General features: G+C 40.5%; 2 protein-coding genes across 19 annotated transcripts in view; one reads left to right on the top strand and one right to left on the bottom strand.

The window, feature by feature from the left end:
• Positions 1 to 15,391, bottom strand: part of MBTD1 (mbt domain containing 1) — an 80,903-nt gene extending 65,512 nt beyond the window's left edge. For 6 of the 18 annotated variants that reach the window (XM_069067483.1, XM_069067499.1, XM_069067484.1 and 3 more), the window contains exon 1: positions 14,843 to 15,099. In XM_069067483.1, the coding sequence (XP_068923584.1) occupies positions 14,843 to 14,863 (21 nt within the window). In that variant the 5' untranslated portion in view covers positions 14,864 to 15,099. Of the gene's footprint in view, positions 1 to 2,939; positions 3,102 to 13,155; positions 13,317 to 13,689; positions 13,825 to 14,842; positions 15,104 to 15,195 lie in introns of those variants that run through there. The other 12 variants (XM_069067489.1, XM_069067493.1, XM_069067490.1 and 9 more) reach the window with 12 other exon arrangements.
• Positions 15,392 to 15,493: 102 nt separating this feature from the next.
• The window catches only part of UTP18 (UTP18 small subunit processome component), a 44,903-nt gene continuing 37,382 nt past the window's right edge, over positions 15,494 to 23,014 (top strand). The window contains exons 1-3 of the mRNA XM_069067502.1: positions 15,494 to 15,915; positions 20,709 to 20,821; positions 21,082 to 21,177. Coding sequence (XP_068923603.1) covers positions 15,577 to 15,915; positions 20,709 to 20,821; positions 21,082 to 21,177 — 548 coding nt within the window. The 5' untranslated portion in view covers positions 15,494 to 15,576. The remainder of the gene's footprint in view (positions 15,916 to 20,708; positions 20,822 to 21,081; positions 21,178 to 23,014) is intronic.

The raw sequence follows: 23,014 nt of genomic DNA, 5'->3' as shown, positions 1-23,014 counted from the left end.
CAAGGCAGATGATAAGGCCTAACAGATCAATTCTGTAAATTTCCAAGTATTATGGGTATCATTTAAAGTGGCTAGAGTCCAGGCCTTTTCTCCTACACTTCATGAGGTAGTCATTGTCAAGACAGTAAGAGCTATTTATTACGACTGAAGCCACAGGTCAGTCAACAATGTCACATATTCTCCCTAAATGGGAATGGTGTCCCCTGTATTGCTCCACAGTGGTAAGAAATCCAAACGTTTAGTTCCATGTTCTTTTCTCAGACTTGGGAAAATACAGCTTTCAGACAAGGCACTGAAGATATTAACATGAAAAAGAATGGCTAATCTTAGGGAATTTATACTCTAGTATGAGAGATGACACAAGGATACAACAAGTTAGAATATGCTAACTTATTAGGCTAGCTAGGTGACATAGTGGCTAGAGTTCCAGATCTGGAGTTAGGAAGGCTCATCTTTGTGAGTTCAAATCTGGCCTCAAACACTAGCTAGCTGTATAACCCTCTTTGCCCCAGTTTTCTCATCTGTAAAATGAGCTAGAGAAGAAAATGGCAAACCACTCTAGTGTCTTTGCCAAGAAAACCCCAAATGGGGTTACAAAGGGTCAGACATGACTGAAAAACGACTCAATAACAACATGCTAAGTACTTGAGAAAGGTTTATACAAAGTGCTAAGACAACCTGGAGGCAACAGAGAGGTGAGTGGTAAGAGGCGTTTGAGAAATCCTTGAATGTTTCCTAGGATCCTAGGCCACATAGTCCGAACCCCTCATGTCATAGATTTTTTTTTTGCTTTTTGGAGGGCAATTGGGGTTAAGTGACTTGCCCAAGGTCACACAGCTTTGTGTGTGTGTGTGTGTGTGTGTGTGTGTGTGTTAAGTGTCTGAGGCTGGATTTGAACTCAGGTCCTCCTGACTCCAGGGCCAGTGCTCTATTCACTGACACATCTAGCCGCACCTCCTCCCCGCCCCCCCCAGCCCATTTATAGAAAAGGCTACTGTGGCTCATACAGGTTAACTAATTTGCCCAAGATCACACAGAAAATAAATATCAGAGTTGGGTATTGAACTCAAGAGTTCTGACCCCAGAGCCAGGGCATTTCATAGAAGAGATAACACCTGGGCTCAGCCTTTAACTAAAAGAAGGATTTCAACAGGTAAAATATGAGAGGACAGTGCATTATTGACATGGGGTTAGTGTACAGGCATGGCAGTAGGGAAAAGGGCTTGACAGATCTGGAAAAGCATTATGTAGGTCAGTTTCACTACAAGATAGGTGGAGTGATATTCTTTGACAACACTATTCCAAATATTCTAAATTGCAATGAAAATAACCTTCAGCTAAATAGGAATGTAACTATTTAAATGCAATATTTGTGCTGAATTAAAATCCGTAGTGTTTTAAAATTAACTCCACAACAGCAATAAGTACTCTTTGAAGAGTGCATTGTGTAAAGGCATCAAAAGCTCTTATTTTATAGTGGCAAAATACAGGGAACTGATTAAAGTTATCATAGACATTAATTTTCAAGGTTTCATTTCTCTATTATAATTTGCATACAGATTAACCTTTTCTTACCAGAAAATTTTCTAATAGTAATAACAGGTCACACTTACTTACATAGCACTATAAGATTTTCAAAGTACTTTAATACTGTGGGGATGAAGTGGGGTGTATGTCGCTGTCCATCAACTGGGGAATGGCTAAACAAGTTATGATATATAAATGTGATGGAATACTACTGTGCTGTAAGAAATGATAAAGGGGATGGCTTTTAGAAAAACCTGAGAAGACTTCAATGAACTGATACAAAATGAACAGAAGCAGAAGAATAATTTATACAATAACAACAACAGTGTCAAGACAAGCAACTTTGAAAGAACTCTGATCAAAAAGGGAAGCAGTCACAGTTCCCAAGGATTCATGAGGAACTATGCTGCCCATCTCGACAGGTGAAGAATCTAAGAATGGAGACTAAAATTTATTTTTTTCTGGACATGGTTAAGTGGGAATTTCTTTTACTTGATTATACATATTTATAAAAGCTGTTATTTTTCTTGTTTTCTCAATTGGTAGTGGTGGTGGTGGTCATGAGATGGGAAGGAGAGAAAATTTAACTGAAAATAAAATAAAATTGAACTAAAAAATACAATCTAATTCCGTAAGTATTTAAGCAGCACCTACTATGTGCCAAACTAGAGGCTAGAAAGAAAAACAGAAGAACAAATAAGTCCCTGCCCTCGGTGAACTTACATTCTACTAAAAGGTAACACTATGAACACAAATAAATACAGAACATATACAAATGAAACACAAAATTATTTCAATGGTAGGGGCAGAGGAAAGCACTAATAATTGAGGAGACCTAAAAAGGTCTCTTATAGTGGTAGCAAAAGAGTTGAATTTTGAAGGGAGCCTGGGATTTCAAGAGAGGAAGATGAGGAAGGACAGTATTCTTTGGGGGAAATAGCCTCTGCAAAGGCAGGGAAGTGGGTGATGAAATGCTGTCTATAGTGGACACTTTGGATGGACTGTGGAGTATATAAAGAGGAGTAAAATAAAATCAGTCTGGAAAGGCAGCTTGGAGCCAGACACTGAATGGCTTTAAATTCCAAACAGAGAAGTTTGTTTTTCATCTTAGAGCTAAAAAAGAGTCACTGAAACTTCTTGAGCCAGGGTTATATGATCAGAATTGGACTTAAAGATCACCAGTTCTGGAGCTGTAACTAGATGAGAGAGGGAAGAGAACAAACAAAAGGCTGTTCTAACTGTCCAGGAGAGAAGTGATGAGACAAGGGTGGCTGTGGTGCGATTAGAGAAAAGGTAGAAACAAATAGCAGTGAACTGATGTTGTGAAATTAGAGTATAGGAGAGAGATGAAGGCTGGTATGTAGCTCTGGGAGGCAAAAGGAAGGCAGATTTAGAGGTGGAAGGGACCTTACCTTCAAGGTCATCTAGTCCAACTCCCTCATTTTAAGATGAGGCAACTGAGAGATTAAGGGACTTGCTCAAGGTCACACATGGAATAAGTAGCAGAGCCAGGATTTGAACGCAGGTTCTAACTCCACATCCAGCACTTTCTCCACTGCACCAAGCTGTGTAGTCTGCACAGAGATGATAATTGAACCCATGTGAGCTGATGAGATCACTGACAGAATTTACACAGGTAGAAGAGCGCACAAGACAGACACTAGGAACACACCCACACACAGGGGCCAGAGAAATAGATGACAACCTCACAAAGACTGAGAGGATTATCGAATTTGACCCTCAAAACAATCCTATGAAGTTGATATTATTATCCCTATTTTACAGTTGAGGAAACTGAAGCTCAGAAAAGTTAAATCAGTTATTAATTGTTGGGCATGGGATCTGAACCTAGGCCTCCAAATCTGACCCTCTATCCACTATATAAAAATGCCTCACAAGGGATTTAGTCAAGACTTGAGTCTACATAGTCTCAATTCTAAATTATAGTATTTTACTATTTTAACTATTAAATACAAAAAGGAATTTGTTGGTTTATCATTAATTCGACTATAGTAAAAGGAAGCAGTATCTGCAATAATGGAAAATATTTGGTTTTGGAACATGAGGTGTTCAGACCATATCAAATGATATAAAGGTATAATGTGAAGACCTTCCTCAGTAGTAGCTGGGCAACTGTTTAGCTTCTCTAGAATCTACCCCCCATTCTATCATGTGGGTGGGAAAGCATCACCTCTCAAATGAACATAAAACTTCAGCCTAAGCAGAAATTATTTACTTATTCTTCCTTTTGTTAGCCTGGTTTGCAGGAATAAGCATAAACAGAGATCCTGATGATGCCAGTTATCAGGCCATGAGGCCTAGGGAGCCATCCCCATATCTTCCAGGTCCCCCACATCAGAAAGTCTCACTTTCATTTAACAGTCAGTGCCTTGTGTGTCATCCCTCCTACCACTTCTTTTAGCTTTGTGTTTCTTGCCCCTCTTTCTTCAGGAAAAGTTAAGTAATGAAGACTTCTCTATCCCCCTTGGGCTCCTGGGAAGGCACTTTCTCTAAAGAGGGCTCATAGTAGGAAGAAACAGATAGAAAGAAAAAGACAAAGGAAAAAAGAAAGACAGATCGTTAGAAAAACAGAAAAAAGTTCAGAAGTGACACAAATAGTATAATTATGCTATTACCTTGTTAGATTTATTACTCACTTAAAAATTCTCTATAGAACAAAGTTACTGGTTTTATATACAATCTTCTTTATTCTTCTTTGTATGTTAAATTTGTATGTGTTGATGATTAAGTTTATAATAAAAAAGAAGATATTAAAAAAAATCTAAACCATTCCTAAGAGATTCGCTTATCTTAATTTCTATGCTCTGGCAACCTATAAGTTTTCTTGCCTTGCCCCTTCTTTTTCCTCATCTATAAAATGAGGAAAATGGTATTTTGATCAGCCAATTTTAAATACTAACAGTTGGTTCTTTCTGATAAGCTCAGGCCTTATGAGAAGGAATAGCCCTTGGGGGCGGCTAGGTGGAACAGTAAATAGTGCACTAGCCCTGGAATCAGGAGGACCTGAGTTCAAATTCGGCCTCAGACACTTAACACTTACTAGCCATGTGACCTTGGGCAAGTCACTTAACCCTAACTGCCCTGCTCTCCCCCCTCCAAAAAGAAAAGAAAAAAAAAAGAAAGAATAGTAGTCCTTTTTACCTCTATCTCTGTAGGTTCTCTCATCTGAGGATTGAAGCCCTGGGAGACTTATTGGCTTCACACGGCCAATTTCCCATATTCAATTCCTTTCTCATTCTAAGCATGTGTACTATTGTGGTCCTGTCCTAGCTCCCCACTTTCAAAGGACAAACTGAGTGGACAGACACAGGTGCCCCCACTCACCCACCCACTCGTAGGACACAAATATATACACACTACCTGCCCCACTCCCCAGACACATCCGTTTGATCAACAAATCAATGAATATAATAGGACATTTTTCACATCCTTTGCCTTTAGCTCTGATCATCCTTTACAGCAAGACAGTGAATTAATGCTTGAGCTCCCTGGCCCCAAGTAAAGGGAGGAGGAAAAGAGAGATCTTATAAAGTACAACTGGAAAAGCCCCCCCCCCCCCCCCCCCCCCCCACTACCTGCCCCACTCCCCAGACACATCCGTTTGATCAACAAATCAATGAATATAATAGGACATTTTTCACATCCTTTGCCTTTAGCTCTGATCATCCTTTACAGCAAGACAGTGAATTAATGCTTGAGCTCCCTGGCCCCAAGTAAAGGGAGGAGGAAAAGAGAGATCTTATAAAGTACAACTGGAAAAGCCCCCCCCCCCCTCCCTCAAACATAAGCATAAAAACACTCCCATTATAAAGAGGAATGTATATAGTTGTACCAACATATTTTCATCATCCCCAATGTCTGAGTTAGATCACAGTTTATAGAACCACAGGCAATAAATAGCATTCCCCATCCCTGCCCTCAAGTTCAAAATAATATTAGCCTTGCCACGTTGGTTCAAGGACATTCAGCTAAATCAACACCTACAGAGTATAGTGAATAGTGACAATATTCTAAGACAAATACTTCAATATTACTTATGACATATCAAGGGCTTTTTGCCTTTTTTTTTTGATAGCCTAAGCACTTACCAGAGAGCCTAGCACAGACACTTAATAAATGACATATATGGATGTTATGTAGTCCAATTTGATAAGAGGTGAAAATAAGAGCACTTTAAGATAGGTAGTAGAAAACTGTATTAAAATTATGATTGAAGTATATAATTCTCTGGGTAAGAGGGCTCTTAATAGTCTAAGGCAGAAATTTAAGAAAAACACTGCTAATCTCAGACTAAACAACAGTGCTTACATGGTCTAGTGAAAAGAGCCCTGAATTTATAGAGTGAGAAGCCTGAGGCTTATGTCCTAACTCTAATGTGCTAGCAAGGCCAAGGCCAAGTCACAGGAACTCTCTGAACTTGACAGCTTCATCTGCAAAATGTGGGGTTTTAGATCAGATGACCATGGCTAATAAGTAAAGTTATGGTTTTATAAATTACCAGTTACCTTTTGTATATACAATAGCTGATATCTAGCAAAAAACTGTTAATATTCTTTGAGAGTCTAAAGGTCAAGTCACAGAGGAAAATGGTGTAAGTGAAAGAGCACTGGACTGTGAGGGAGGGGCCCACGTTCAAACTCTTTACATCTCTGGGCTCAGGTTCTTCCTCTGAAAAATGAAGGGGTTCTAGCTCCCTATTTCCTTCTGGCTCTTATATTCTTGGACATTGTGGCCTGTGTTAAGCACAGTGTCAATGTCACTGTCACAAGGAAGGATATCACATTCTCCTTGGTTCTAAAGAGCTTCTACATCATTGGGGGGGGAGGGTAAGAGCAAGATAAGATACAAGGCACACAAGAAAGCAACTAGCAAAGCAATGTCTGCCATACTGTGGGCATCTGGAGGGATGAAGAATGAGTCAGCATTAGAGGGGCAGGGAGAGGCTGGAAGGCAGGGAAGAGAAAAGACAAGAGGAGAGAGCTGAGGAAGCAGGAGGTATTAAGTGGTTGGAAACTGAATTTCTTTAGATTCTCTCCCATATGAGGCAATCTGGCAGAAGTCTCCTAATAATGGATCAAAAAATAAATAGGTATTATTTGTTATCACTGATGCTTAAGAAGGAGCTTCAGAAGAGAATGAAAGATAGAATGTGAATAGGTGGTTAAGAAGTTTCTGGGGAAAGGGATTTAGATTTCTAGGGTAGGGCTTGAGAGGTTGGTGTGACAAGGTCTTTCACAGAAGTAAGGGTAAAGAGTCTATTAAAAGATCAGAAACAGCATCACTGCTTAACAGCTTAGGAATCTGATCAGGAGGGTCTTGAAATGAATGATTATAAAGTATTAAATCCTTACTATATATCAGACATCATGTTAAATACTAGGGATACAAATGCCAGAAAAGCCAGACAATCCATATCCATATAAAGGGAAGCTAGGAACAGGGAGAGGATATGTGAGGAGCAGCTTTGTTTAGAAATGGCTGAAAAGTGATCCAGATTCTGGTTCCTGGGAAGAAAAGGTGAAAGTTCACTTTCCAGAGCTTAGGGTGGTACCAGGAACAGAGTCAAAGGTTCTTGAGGACGAGGTGGAAAAGAACAATGACTGAAGAGCAGAAGTTTGTATGGGGGTGGGGGAAGGAAGGAGGAGATGGAGAGAAAACTGTCCAAGTAGAACCTTTAGATATCATGAAGGTAAAAGATGTACCTTAAGAATAAGATTAAAGAGACTGAGAAATTCATAGGAAGAGAACAGTAAGAAATTATGGTCACACAACAGGGGAACAAAATAGATTTGAAATCATAACACAAGGAGGTAGATTTGAACTGTATATATCATCAACAAGCATTTTAAAGAGCTTACTATGTGTCAGGCATTATATTAAGTACTGGGGATACAAAGAAAGGTGAAAATCACAGTACCTGCTCTCAGAGAGGTTTACACTCTAATGGGGGAGACTTTGTAAAAACTAGGCATATACAACATATAAAATGGTGAAAATGGAAGGTAAGCCCAAAAGGAAGATAATAGTAGTGGGAAGGAATGAGAAAGGTCTCCTGTAGAAGAGGGCATTTAAACTGAGTCTTTAAGAAAGACAGGAAAGCAAAAAAGGCAGAGATAAGGAGATAGCCTTCCAGGCATGGGAGACAAGCAATACAGCATTGCCAACTTCAGAAATGGAGTGTTTTGTGTGGAGAATATCAAGGACTGTATCATCAGGTTCTAGAGTATGTGGAGGGGAGTAAAGTATAAAGAAGAATGAAAAAGATGGAAGAGGCCAGGTTGTGAAGAGCTTTAAAGGATTTTATGTTTCCTTCTAGGTGTGATAGAGAGCCACTGAAATTTACTGAGGAAAGTGTGTTGGGGCAGATAACAAGTTCAGACCTGCTCTTTGGACAATCACTTTGGCAGCTGAGTGGAGGATGATCGTAGTGGAGAAACTCGAAGCATGGCAGACCAACCAGCAGGCCATTCCTAGCAGTTACAGGGCACAGTGGGTGCATTACGCCCAGAGTCTGAAAGACCTGATTCAAATCTAGCCTTGTGCTGTGTGTAGCTGTGTGACCCTGGGCAAGTGACTTAAGCCTCTTTGCCTCAGTTTCAAAAACTGTAAAATAGAGACGATAATAGCATCTACATCCCAGGGCTATGGTGAGGGTCAAATGACATATTTCTAAAGCAGTTAGCACAGTGTCTGGCATGAAGTAGGCACTACATAAATGCTTATTCCCTTCCCTCCCAATCCTCCTATTCTAATAGTTTAAGGGTAAGGTAATAAAAAACTGTACCAGGGTAGCAGCATTGTCAGAGGATAGAAAGAGACATATATGAAAGATGTTGTGAATCAGGGCCCTTTCTACTATGCCACAGTGATACCCTCATGAAAAAAATACACTCCTTTGTTGAAATCTAAGAATCCATGTGGAAACAGGATTGAGAAATTGAGTATAATGATTGGATGAAAGAAACAGAAGCACTAAGTTGGTGGGATCATACTAGAGAACTCCCAGGCAGAAAGAAAAATGGAAGATGCATTCAGAAAGCAGATCACAAAACTGGGGCACGGCAACATGAATTACCTGGACATCTGCTACAGCTTTTTTTTCCTGCTAAAAATAGAGCAGCCAATAAGTTCTTGCCTTGTTGATAATTTCATCCTTCAGAAGTCAAAGAGAAGCAATGAGGGGAACTGTTTAACTGCTTTCTAGACCTGACCAATAAGGAACAGACTAGAGAAGGGGAAATTAATATTCCAATTTAGTGTTCGTAAGAGACTAGGAGGGGAACACTTGGTAAAGTTTAGTGTAATATTTATATTCTCGATTAGGGGAAAGCACATACAGAAAAGTTCAGACAAAAGATAGCCTTGGATCACCTCTAAAATCAAGACAGATTTGAATCCCTCAAGAATAAACTTCTGAGTTGGCCAGGTGGTGAAGTGATTAACAGCACCCGGACCTGGGATCTTTTCTGGCCTCAGATACTTAACACCCACACAAAATAATTGGCCATGTAACCTTGAGCAAGTTACTTAACGCCAATTGCTTAAAAAAAAAAATAAACTTTTGTTTACACAAGCACAAATGCCTACAAGATATCTAGTTTGAAATGCCAAATAGTTAAGTTGGTGATGGGAAACTAGTGCTCAGGAGAGAGAGTGGGGCTGGATATCTAGACCTGGAAGTCATCTTCATAGAGGTGAAAATAGAACCTCTGGAACCAGTTGAGATTATCAAGAGAAAGACAACAAGCCCAGGATCTAGCCTTGGAATACACTTACAGTTAGGAGGAGATACACAGATGAAGATCCAGCAAAGGAGACTGAGTAGGATGGATCAGACAGGTAGGAAAACCAAGAGAAAGCAGTGTCACAAAAACCAAGACTGGAGAGAGCATCCAGGATGATGAGGTCAGCAATATCAAATACTTCTGAGAGGTCAAGAATGAGGACTGAAATTGTGATGAGATAACAGAGAATTCAGAATTATTCAATTATTTTTTTTTTCTCCACCAAGGAGATTAGGAACTATATGGGAGAAAATGGTTAATAGGGAATTAAAACTCAAAACAGATGATGAGATAGCAAGAAAAAACCTAGCTACTATCAGTAGTGGCAAGTCAACAGGCCTGGGGTGAATTACATCTCAGTATACAGAAAGAAGTGGCTGATGTAAAAAACAGAACTCATCACCTTTCTCCCCAAATCCATTCCTCTCCATAACTTCCCTATTTCTGTAGAAAGCATCACCATCCTTCTAATCAGCCAGGTTTGCAACCTCAGAGTCAGCCTCTCATCTTCATCCTCCCTCATCCCACACAGGTATTCGGACCCCTCTTTTCCTCTCACATGATTACTCCAGTTCAGACCTTCATCACCTTTCTTCTAGACTACTGAAATAAACCCTTCGGATTGGTCTCTTCTTCAATTCTTCCTCCATCCAGATGCCAAAGCAATTTTTCTAAAGCACTGGTCTTGTTTCTTTGCCCTGGTCAATAAATTCCAGTTAGTCCCTATCACCCCAAGGATCAAAAACAAAATCCTTTGTTTGGCATTTAAAGCCCTTCACAGCCTGACCTAAGTCTACCTTTCCAATCTTGTATCTATTACTACCTTTCACAAACTGAATGATCTAAGCAAAACTGGCCTTCCTGAAAGCAAGAACTCAATTGGTCAGAAATGTACTCCCTCCTCACCTGTCTCTCAGAATCCTTACTTCTCTTAAAACCTTCCCTATCTACCCCATTGCCATGCGTTTGTTTATATATTTATATACTCATGGACAAATTGTCTCCCAACAGAATGTTGAGGGCAGTTTCATTTTTGTTTTTGTACCCTTGGTGCTTGGTAGATAATAGGCATTTATTAAATGCTTGCTGACTGATGGCAGTTAGATAGTGCAGTGGATAAAAGCATGGAGTCAGAAGGACCTGAGTTAAATTCAGCCCCAAACACTGTATGATCCTGGGCAAATCACTTATTCTTTCTTCTCAATTCTTCTCAATTGTAAAAGGGTAGTTGTGAAGATCAAATGAAATCTTTGTAAAGTACTTAGTACAGTACTTAACATAGTAGGCACTTAATAAATGTTTATTCTGCACTATCTCCACCTTCCCCCCACATGTAATTTCTAAATTGTTGGACCCAAAGAGTGTTAATTTGAAATCACATCACATGACAATCAGTTGAAGAACTGGGGATGTTTTACTTTGAGACAATAAGTAGGTAAGATACAAAAATCTTTCTTCTAATAGTTGATGGGTTGTCATATAGAATGACAGTAGGATTTTTTTGATTGGCTCAGAAGGACAGAACCAGAAGCAATGTGTGGATCCTGCAGAGATGCAAAATTCAGGTCATAAGAAGGAAAAGCTGCTCAATATCTTGGGCAGTTCAAATATACAATGACTTGATTTTTAAGGTATCAGGTTCCCCATCTTGGAGGTCTTTGTCAGAGATGTTATAGAGTGGATTCCAGCTCAGTGTATGTGTTAGACTAGATGACCTGAGGTCCTTTCTAACTTAGATCCCAGGAGCACCACTAGCTCACCTTTATAGAGTCCTTTAAGTTCTGTAAAGCACTTTACATACATGGGATTTGAGCCTCATGCCCACCCTGTGAGGTCAGTGGTATTTTAATCCCCATTTTACAAGTGAAGAAACAGTCTCAGAGAGTTAAGTGACTTGACTTAGGGTGACCTAGCTAGTGTCTGAAGTGGAATTTGAACTCCAACTGCAGAATTCTAGCCACCACGTTTTAGGGCAAAGTTTACATTACAGTGAAATCACAACTAAATTGTTAATGCTAGAATATAAAATCACAGAATTTAAGAGTCAGAAAGGACATGAGGGACCATCTAGTCAACACCTTTATTTTTACATACAACAATTTGAGGCTTACAGCTAGTTAGCTATAGAGCTGAGAACTGAATCCAGGTCTCTTGGTTTCTAGACCGGTCTGTTCCTACCCAAACTGAGTTTTACTTTATTTCTGAACCTCTTACAAAGATTTTCATTACACTGTTTCTCATTTCTTGTGGGGTCCACCAAATAAGGAAAAAATTGATAAATAAAAAAATTATTATAAATTTATTCCAGTCATATATTGAATGATAATCAGTATTTCTTGCAATTTTGCTTTTGGTAAATATGACAGGGAATGGGGGAAGTAGAGAGGGATTTGTATATTTTTTAATCTTCCTTTTATTGTCACAAGGCTTTCTAGTTACAGTGACAAGTTAAACTAATGTTTTCTGTCATCTTTAGACTTTAATTCTTGTGATTAATGCAAATTTTTTGAGTTTTCTTGAAGTAGCACTCTAAATTTTAAATAAAAATGCCAAATTTCAAAATGGTAATCAAATATTTTATAGTTAAGAAAGTTGTACAACAAATATTTCAATTATAGTGATCTGTCATGTATTAGAATTTGGTCGTTTCTTCCACTGAGGAATGCCTTTCAATTGCCAAGGAGACCTAGGAATAGTTGTGGGTCCCCCTTTAATTCCCAGTCAACTGGTCCTGCTTCTAGTCCTGCCCAGAAGCTCTTGTCCAGGGGAGTAACAACCTACTACCTAAACTAGTACTTTCCTTTGGATGCTGGTGAAGGCAGTGTAGGATCCTGTGCCCAAGAGTTATATGGATAGCAGGGGCATCCCCCCCCCCCCATGTCCTGGGCACTTTGTGAGGAACAGACCTGGCAACTGCTCCTGCCTACTCAACAACCACAGCTATTAAAGGCCCTCTAAGGGAGGTTTCAATATCAAAGTCCTCAGCACTAATACAATTTTTATCAATGGCAAAGATACTAAAGATACACTACCATCTGTTTTGTCACTACACTATCAAGATCTGCAATAAAAATGTCCCCATATGTTGTGTCCTCCATCAGAATGTGAGCTCCTTGAGAACAGGGGCAATCTTGCTTTTTTCTATTCGTATCCCCAGGGCTTAATACTCTTTCATTCATTTTTTGAATGAATGAACACTCTATTTATATTACATGGAATTGTTTCTAGTTTAGTTCGAAACTAAAGCTGGTATTTTCCTTTAAACCAACGTAATATGTAGTTTTAAAATCATTAAGAAATGAAGACCACAGTTGGTAAAATTTCTAGATGAAACTGAAGAGCAGAAACAACTGAATACTTGCCAAAGCTATGGTCAATCTATAACCCAAGTGTAAAGAAAAAACTTAAGTGAAGCAGGACTTTCTGCAATATGTATCAAACCAGTTTTTCTTGTCTAGTAAGTCAATTAATTTAAGTTCCCACAGTTCATCTTAAAAGCAAGCAGGAAAACACCCTAGAACTCAACATTAGTTAAAACTTTTAGGATATTTTAAGGGACAGAAAATTCCAAACTAGAAGTTTTCATAGAAATGTCCTCCAATAAGATATTAACAAATAAATATTTTATTAAAAGAAGTTAATCATTTATTAAAGTACTTATATGCCTGTGAACATGGACTTCTACATAAAAACAGAAATGTTTCCTATTTAAAGAAGGTACAAAGAGATTAAAAAAAATTCTAGAGTTGAGGTAAGCATAAAAAAAACTTGCAGCCTAAGCATGGGGAAATTTCAAAGTAACTTATACCTGTCTTTTACTTACCCTGGGGTTGAAGCAGGTGGAGGTGAGGGGAATATATTTAAATTAGCCTAATAGAGCCTGGGAGTAGGAGTTAAAAAAAACACAGTATTTCCTCTGGTTTTTACATGTGTCCACTTTGCAGATACCAATCATGCATGTACATGTTCAGATTTCTTCCACACCTTCAAATTGGGAAGAGAAAAGCTACTGAAGCATTCTTCATAGCAGCTACTACCCCTACTTTGGGTGAAATGATTTGACTTTAGATACAGCACTGTTCATCTAAGTTAGAGAAAATTCTTATATGAAAAACAACAAATTAGATTTTTTTACTGAATTAATATATAAAATAGTAAATACTCTACTCTGCTTACTGGAAGATCGTTAAAAGCAATTCTGCAAATACCCTAATTTACTATGAAGAACATTAAAGATCATTTTGCAAATATTCTAACGCTGTGAAGATCATTAAAAGTCACTTTGCAAATATCGAAATGTTTGGAGAAAATGCTGGGGGGAAGGAAGGGTAAAGGTTTTAAAAACTTGTATTCTTACTCTTACTCTGAAGAACCTGGGCAGAGTCACATTAGAAAGCAGATTAGTTAGTTAGTTTCTTCCAAGGAGGACTGGCTTCTATGGAGGGCAGTTTTTTTGTCCATTCAGTCCCCTACCTGCGAATAGGATGGATTCCTTAGACAGCAAAGATTAAGAAAAATGACTTAGGCAACAAGTATTTGTGTTTTGTGGGTGAAAAATGGGGAGGAAGTAAGATCTGGGAGACTACACCTCAGAATAGGATTGCAAGTACTCTCCTGAGGCTTGTATGTTTCCCACACAAAAATCCTTCTCCCTTGAGAAGCCTAGAACCCAAGGGACGCAACAAAGTTTTCTGTTAACCATCTATGCCTGTTTCTCACACCTTTCTTTCTCTTAACTCTAATAACTTCTCTTTGAGATTATTTTCAGTTGGTCCTGTATTTATCATGTTTACAACACAACTGTTTGCATGCTTTTCCCTTAAGATTATCAAGCAGCTCCTTTCAAAGCTCGAATTGTTTTTTGCCTTTCTTTATTCCCAATGTTTAGCACTAGAACCGGCACGTAGTAGGTTCTTAATAAATGTTTGACTGACTGATTTTTCCACCCACTCCCCCAGCCCCTTAGTTCACGCCAACTCAGAGGAATCTAGGTCAGAGGGGGGCGGGACGAGGACACTCGTGAAAACCCAAGGCCTGACAAACCCCAGGAAGAAGCCTGGTGTACACTACACACCCCCTTCCCCACCCCCACCCCCTTCCTAAGGGGCTTGGCCAATACCCAGAGGTGGGAGATGCCCTGGTTCCCACGCTGCACCCCGCCCCCTTTATATGTTTCCATCACCACGTGCGGCCCGTCCCGCAGCCCCGGATGCTGGGGGGGGGTAGGGTTCGGGGGGGGGGGGGGGAGTGGAGATGGCTTCCAGGCTTCGGCCGGGCAGGGAGCGTGGTCGAGGCCACTCCCGCCCCCAGCGCAGCCGCGGACGAAAACTTTTCCCAAGGCTGTTTCTTTCTGGGGAAGGGGGCGGCTCCGGGGAACCGTTAACGGCCCTTAGGGCAGGTGGGGGGGGAGCCGAGGGGGCGGCGGTGCCTGGTCGGGGGGCTGCAGCGGTCTGCCGCTCACCCATCCCCGTCCGCTTCCACACAAAGCCGCCGCCGCGTTCCGCTCTCACCAGATCCTTTGTGTTTTCCATCAGGGCCTCATGGGCAGAGGCGGGCTGTGCTCCCCAGGTCCGCCGAGCCCCCTCCCCGCCGCGGGGGTCGGCGCCTCTCCCCGGGACAGCAGCTGCAGAAAGGCTCCTGCCTCAACCCAGACTCCTCGCCGCAGCTCCGGTGACCCCCAAGATTTTATCCCTACCTCTTTTAACTCGGGTGGCCCCAAGATATCAACAACATTAACATAGCCCTCCCTGCCCAACGCGCCTGCGCTGTGACCCGTGGCCCGATTGGCCCACTTCCCCCTTGCCCTCCCTCCCTTCCTGCACTAGACCCTAGACAGGCGCCGTACTCTCCCGGCGCTACCAACCTGGAAGGGGTTGTAGAGTCTCTAAGCTGCGGTTAGGCCGAGCCATCAAACCAAGCTGAGCGTTGGGCATGCAGACATTAAAACACATTTAACCATTTTTTTCCGTTCAGCTTTTTCTTTTGTAGCTAAAATTCGTAGGGTGCATCAGTCAAAACCATTTCGACATCGTTCCCCCTATTTCCGCGGGGATAAGGTTTACTAAGGGAGTGTCACGTGGGGAGGGGCTCGTGAGGGGAGTGGGACGTTACGTAGGGAGAGTGTTGAGTCACGTGGGAAGGGACCAAGCTCACCCCATCAACCTCCGCGGCGGCGGAAATAGAAACTACCCTGAGCTTGCGTACTGAGATCTTCCTCGTCGCGGAGAGGGTACCCGACCGAGCCATGCCGCCCGATAGGAGCGTGGTTTCCAAGCGCGGCCGGGGCTGGAACCGGGGCGGGAGCCTGCGCCGGAGTCGGGGCCTGGGCCTGGGTCGGGGCCGGGGTCGGAATCGGGAGGTCGCTAAGTCAGCCCGTCCGGTCCGGAAAAAGATCTCTCCACGGCCCGATGGCGGGCCCGGCCCCAGCTCCTCGGCGGACGAGCAGAGGCGGCTCCAACAACTGCACCGGCTGGCACTGGGCACCGACAAGCCGGAGGTGGAGCGGTGTCTGGAGGAGCTGGTGTTCGGCGACGACGCCTTAGACGAGGAGGACCTGCTGCTGGGGCGGCTTCGGGGCCTCGGGGTGAGCCAGCCCCACCGAGGGAGTCAGGGAGTCTGGCCCTCTACCGTGGGGGCGGGGCGGCGTGTGTTGGGGTCGGGAGAGGATGTTCCTGCAGTGGCCACACTCCTCTCCTGTACCCATCTGGGTCCCTTGGTGGGCATGATAAACTTCGCGTTGCGCTCTTACTTTGTCGAAGATCTGGTCACTCTCGCCTTTGATTACCAAACACGTGCTGCTGTAGGAAGCTAGAGAAAAGCAGGAAACCTTGCGCTCCGCGTCTGCTCCAAATTTGTTAACAGAATTTCTCCCGGGCACTCCGTGGACCAAGGCGATTCTTGTACAAATGCTTTCCAAACCTTTTCATTCTTTCTGAAGCCTCCTATGACTCTTCCTCCTCCTTTCACCCTGGAAACGGAGGACCTTTCCTTGCAGAAAACTTTCTCTTTGCTTTTCTACCTCATTACCCGTCATTCAGATGTCTGCTCCCATTGTCTTCTCCATCTTTTTTTCCTCCAGGAGATAACCCTTGACCAGGCAGTCTCCTCTATTAGCAACCTCAGTTGCCCTCTTTTACAGCATATCGCCTTATTTGTTATTCCCACTCGCCCTAATTTTCAGTCTTTCTTAATGTAATGTCCCACTGTTTAGAAACAAAACCATGGTTTCATCTCTGCTATACTTTTTCCTGCCCTAGTTAAACTGGAGAAAGTGGTTTATAATTAATTAGTCCATAATATGTGCTTCCACTTTTAGTAGTATCTCTTCTCTCCCAAGTCTGGCTCTGGACCTCCTCATTCACCTGAAACTGCTCTCTCCAAAGTGGCCAATATCTCCAACTTGCTTATTCTAATCCCTTTTTTCTCAGTCCTTCTTGAACTTGGAAGGCTTTGAACCTGTTGATCACTCTCTTCTGGATATTCACTGCTCTTTAGATTTTTTATATTTCTGTCACCTGATTCTTTTCCTACCTGATAGGTTAGCATAGCTCTAAGCAGGTAGTTTGTCAAACCCTGCTGTATACTATTTCTAATTGGTGATCTTGTTATCTTCTATATAATGTGATTCAGTTATCTTCTATATAAAAATATTCCCAGATCTGTTTATCCAGGCCAAACCTCTCTCCTGACCACCTGTCTCTAATCTTTGGGATATCTCCAGCTGGATGTCCTATAGACATCTCATACTTGAAACAGAACTTATTACCTTTGTTCCCTTCCCTCTTTCTTGATTCTTTACTCAATTGAAATTGTCAATACCTTAATTGTCAAATCAGATTTTCTTTTCTCAATCATCTTTCTGGACAGTTTAGTAGATTGGATATTATTGAACATCTTTTTTTTTTCCAGAATACTTTTATTATTTTTGTATTGTTATGATACTGCTCTCTTGATTCTCTTCCCAAATTTCTGGTCACTCCTTAGATCCCTTTGCTGGATCATTATCCATATCTTGTCTTCTAACTTGGGTGTCCTCCAGAGTTCTGTCCTGGATTATCTTCTATCTACATACAGTCTCTCTCATGGGTTCAGTTACCATTTTTATGCAAATAACTCCTAGATCTATCCATCAATAATTTCTTTGCTTAATGCCAGGCCCATGTCAGTAACTGCTTATTAGACATATTCAACTGGAAGTCACATGAGCATCTCAAACTCAGTATGTCTGAAACAATCCAATAACCTTTCCTCCCAGATCCATACTTCTTCTGAACTTCGGTTTCTTTTGATATTCCCCACTTTTTTTTGATCATCCACTTTTCAACTTCTCATTCCCTCACTCAATATAGCCAAGTAGTTGTTAAATCTTGCTATTGCTCCTTCCATAACCTCTCTTGAATCTGTTCTCTTCTCTCTACTCAAAACAGTTTCTGTCCTAGTTCAAAGCCTTATTATCACCTCCCTCCAGGGCAGTTGCAGTAACCTCTTAATTGGTCTACCTCAAATTTCTTCAGTAATACATCTTTCTACACAGATGCTAAAGTGTGAGTCTGAACATGGTGTTTTCTACTCAGTAAGCTTACTAAACACTTGTTTTTTGTTAACATTAGGATCAAATATTATTTCATCTTTAACTCATCCTTATTTAAGTTCTCTTTTAGTCTAAGTTTTGTGAGGTACATAGTTATTAGTACAGTAATATATATGTATAAATGATAAATAAGTCAAGTCACATAGTGGAAATGCATTGCAATTTTTTTTTTATTGTTAGGGGTGTTTGATCAAAATGTTTGGTGACCTTTGGTCTAAAAGATTTTCTGGAGGAACATGTTTAGACTATCTTCTGGAAGGAAGTACAAGGCATTGAAGTACATCTGAAGGAAGTACAAGGTGAGAGGAACAGTAGGTTGGTGGAAAGATCATGGTATATGGTAGGCCCAGTGAGGACTGCAACCAAAGGGTGGTGGTGGGGTACAGGAGGAAATATGATCCTATAGATAAAGTGGGGCCAGATGATGGAATTTCAGAAAGACCTGGCAGAGGAGTTTGGAGATTTGCTTCAAGCTGTTAAATAGGAGAAACTGGTTGATTAAATTGGCTGTGATCTGCAGAATCATGGGGCAGAGACAGGTAGCAGGATGGCTGGGAAACCATTTAAGAAAGTGGCAGTAAACCTGCAGTGGGAATAGAGAATAGCCCAGTATGAGATGTGTGTTTCCAAGGAAAAAAATGGTGAGATTTGATATATAGGAGATGTGGTGGAAAGAAGCAAAAATGATTAGCTTCTTACCTTAGGAGAATGATAGAGAAAGAGTAGTTGAGAAAGAAAGGAGCTGAAAGTATTACTGTGAAAGGTCCTATGCTCTGAAAGAGATAGATCCTGAGGAGGTGAGGGAATTCTTTATGTGTTCCTACCTCATGGAATTGAGGGCAAGCAGAAGCTTGTTTCTTTGGTGTATTTTGTGTGACAGATTTATCCTGAGGGAAGAATTGAGAATTTAAAAGTTTAGAATGAAGTAGGCTCTGATGTGAAAGATCCTAAGTTAGTTACAGAGGTAGAGAAGTGGTATTGCTATGGATGTGGAGCAGGAATTACCTAGTTGTGTCTTTTCTCTAGTATTAAATTGTAAGCCCCTTGAGGCTAGGCAGTCCCATTTTTCTTTGTGTCTCTTCAAGTACCTAGCATAATTTGTGGCACTCAAGCATTTATTGAATGAATTATAATATATGAATGTTTTTTATTCTTTAACTCTGTCATTGTCCCTCACTTTTGTTTTCTTTTTAGTTTTTGCCCTATGTCTGTTAATTTCTTTAGTCTTGACTTACTTTTTGTTGTTCTCCAATGTGATCCTTTTCTTTCTGCTTGCTGACTTTCTCTCCTTGACAGTCCCATTTTTCTTTTCCTGTCCAGAGCCCTTTGCTGGTCTTCTTGAGTCTTTTCATTTTCTGCTTATAGAACTTCTTGTCACTAACATTCCATCCTTTATCTCATCAGAAAGGGTTGCACTGAAAGCATTCTACCATCCATTGTGTAGAAAGAGGAGAAAACTTGATGTGTATTTACAGTTTTAGAGAGATTTGACTCGTGGATCTTTTTTTTTTTTTGCATTTATTTTATTCCCTCTCGTTTTAGAGGGGCATAATGGTGTAATAAGTAGAGAGCTGGCCTTGAAACCAGAAAGAAGACCTATGTTCATGTTGCTGGGTAAATCACTTAACATCTTGGGGCTTTATTAAGTTTCCAAGAAGGTACCAGCCTGTATTGATAGGACTTTCCTTATCAGAGGATTATCTATACTGTACTAGTGAAATGATAGGCCCAGTTCCTATCTAGTCTCTTATTCTCTTTCCCTTATTAGATTGTAAGTTTCTTGAAAGCAGGACCATATCTATCTTTATATCTCAGTTGCCTAACTTTTTTCCTGGGAGTTGGGGGTGGAGAGAAGGGCAGATCATTCTTATTGACTGGATGAATATGCATTTATTAAGTGGTATTATATGCCAGGTGCTGTGCCAAGGGCTGGGGACACAAAGGCAAAAACATAGTCCTTTACTCTTAAGGAACTCAAATTCTAGTGTGAACATATATATATAAAATATGTGCAGAGTAAAATGAAAGGTAATGTTGGGGGAAGAGGCATTAAGGCAAAAAGGGAAAATGTGAATTGTCTCTTGTAGAAAATGGGATTTTAACTGTCTTGGAGGAATCCAGGAAGTGGAGGTGAGTAGGAAGTGCATTCTAAGCATGGGGGACAGCTGGTGAAAAGGCAGAGTCTGGGAGATAGATGAGGAGCAGCAAGAAGGCAGGTGTTAAGAGAAACAGCAACACCTGGAGGCCAGGGAGGGTAATTAAGTGTAAGAAGACCAAAGACATTGGAAGAACCCAGGTTATGAAGGACTTTAAATGGCAGCCAGAGAACTCGACCTTTGTTCCTGGAGGTAGTGGGGAGCTGCTGGGGTTTATCATGTAGGGATTGTGCTAGGTGCTTGAAGAGACACAAAAAAATATGGTCAGACCTGTGCACTCTAACATAACTTAATCTTAGAGCATTTCCTGTGCCACTGAGAAGTGACATGCTCATCATCACATAAAAGGTATGTGTCAGTTTATAAATCCCATAGAATCATTGGGTCATAAGTTTACAGATGAGGAAAGTGAGACCTAAGAGTGTTAAACAATTTGCCTAAAGCCACAAGATTAGGGTGTCACAAACAAGTTTTGAACCTGTGGCCTCTGGTTGCATAGCCAGTGATTGTTCCATTGCACCAAACTGCTTTCCTGACTCCCAAATCTTACTTTTTATCAACCTTGCTATGATGCCTTTCAAAGAAGAGGATACATCAATGTTGGTTGACTTTATTCTTGTTATACTTTAGAATGATATCCAGGAAGACTCTAGTGACTCAGAAGTGGAAAATGAAGCAAGAAATGATATTCCTTCCAAAAAGAAGCCAGCTTGGGTAGATACTGAAGATGAAGATGAAGAAGAGTAAGTTGAGAACATGCATTCATTTCTGGAAATTGAAATGATGAATAAATTGGTATTTGAAATGTTAATTACACATGGGGTAAAATAGATATCTTTTATAAATGATGTACTTGTAATTATAATTACCAGATACTTCAGAAAAGTCTTTTTGTCATTTAATCAGTGAGAGGAATTGTGTGGAATCTAGGATTTTAAACAGTATTATGTTTCAACAAAATGAATGTATTGAATTTTCAGATCATGCTATTCTGTTTCTATAGAATTGACATGACTCATCGGTTTCGGAGAAATATGATAAAAAATGCAGGTGAAAAGAAACTCTCCAAAGACAAACTTCAAAGGAGACTTAAAGAAGAGTAAGCATTTTTGTGTGATTTACTTATAACCAGTAATATGTTTTGAAACTGTCTTTTGATGATAAATGAAAAGTCATTGGCTACAGTAGATTTATTTTAATGATGTATTTTCCTGTTGGAAATTATATGTTCTATAGAACATCAGTGGTAACAGTTTAGGCAAGACTTGGGTTTGAATGCCAGCTGACAAATGGTTGACCTTGGACAAATGAGCCTTACTCATTTTCCTAATTTGGTAAGTGGGAAACAGTAATACTTATGACATCTACTGCAGTGTTATAAGGAAAGTGCCTTGCAAATCTTGGTTTGCTTGGGTAACTGAATTGTTACCCTCAGAGGGCTCTGTACTGTGAGTCATAGAGTGTGACTCATTGGTAGGAAAGATTTTTTTTCCCTATTGGCCATTAATCCCTAAGAACAGTCAAAGGGAATATAAGTAAAAACTAATTTCAGTTTATTTAGAGAGAAATATAAATACATATGACTTTTATTTTTAACATTTAAAAACAGTTAAATTTCAATGAGAAGAGAATGTCCTACATTTTGGCCATCTGTGGTGTCCATTGTAGACATTCTAATGCTTGTGATGAATGAGTTAAAGGAAATGGCAGGGTAGGATGAAGAGGGGAGAGAGAGTGAATTATAGAAAGGGAGTAGAGAGAAAAAGATCCCGAAAAGAAAACTCCTAGGAATATTACAGCCAGGTTCTGAAATTCCCAGATTAAAGAGAGAATATTACAAAGCAGTCCAGGAAGAAACAATTTGAATATTGTTGAAACACAATCAGGATAACTCAGGATCTGGCAGCTTCTACACTAAAGGATTGAAGGGCTTGGAATATGATATTCTGAGGGCAAAGGAGCTGGGATTAATAAAACCAAGAATCACCTGCCCAGCAAAACTGAGTATCATGTTTCAGGGGAAAATATGGTCATTCAGTGGAATACAGGACTTTCAAGCATTCTTGATGAAAAAACCAGAGTTGAATAGAAAATTTGACAGTCAGATACAAGAAGCAAGAGAAGCATGAGAAAGTAAACAGGGAAAAGAAATCATAAGGAACTTAACAGAGTTGAACTATTAACATTCCTACATGGAAAAACGATAATTGTAACTGATGAAATTTTTCTCAGTATGAAAACAGTTGAAGGGAATAGAAATAGATCTATATCTATATCTATAGATGTGTGTCTATTGGAGGGTATATGGGTATGTGAATACATATGTGAATGTGTGTATATATGTTTACAGGTATACCTAGATAGAGGGCACAGGACTAATTTAATAGGAAGGGATGATACTTAAAAGGTGAAATTAAGAGGTGAGAGAGGAATATAATGAGAGGAGATGGGGAGAGACAGAATGGGGTAAAGTATCTCATATAGAAGAGGCAAGGGAAAATGGTTACAATGGAGGGGAAAAATAGTAAGGCAAAAGGGAATGGGTCAACCTTATTTTCATTGAATTTGGCTCAGGGAGGGAATGAAATACACACTAAATAGGGTATCTCACCCTCCAGGAGAGTAGGGGGGAAGGGGATGAGAGGAGGGATGATGGAAGGGAGGGCAGGCTGGGAGGGGGGAAGGGAAGTTGGAAGCACCCACTTTTGAAAAGGGATGGGATCAAAGTAGAGAATAGAACAAGTGGGAGGTGGGATAGGAGGGAGGGATATATAGTCAGTCTTTTACAATATGTATCTACTGTGTTATTATTTTGCATTAGCCACACATGTACAACCTATACTGAACTGATTATCTTCCCAGTAAGGGTGGGAGACAAGGGAGGAAGGGAATGAATCTGGAATTCGAAGTTTTAAAATCAAATGTTAAAAAAATAT

Source organism: Petaurus breviceps, unplaced genomic scaffold (genome assembly GCF_028583685.1).
Source record: "Petaurus breviceps papuanus isolate PSGF00001 unplaced genomic scaffold, PetGlider_PUasm1.0 90750, whole genome shotgun sequence".
Classification (NCBI taxonomy): Eukaryota; Metazoa; Chordata; class Mammalia; order Diprotodontia; family Petauridae; genus Petaurus; species Petaurus breviceps.
Note: the sequence above shows the minus strand (reverse complement) of the source record. Positions and strands in the feature narration are given on the sequence as shown.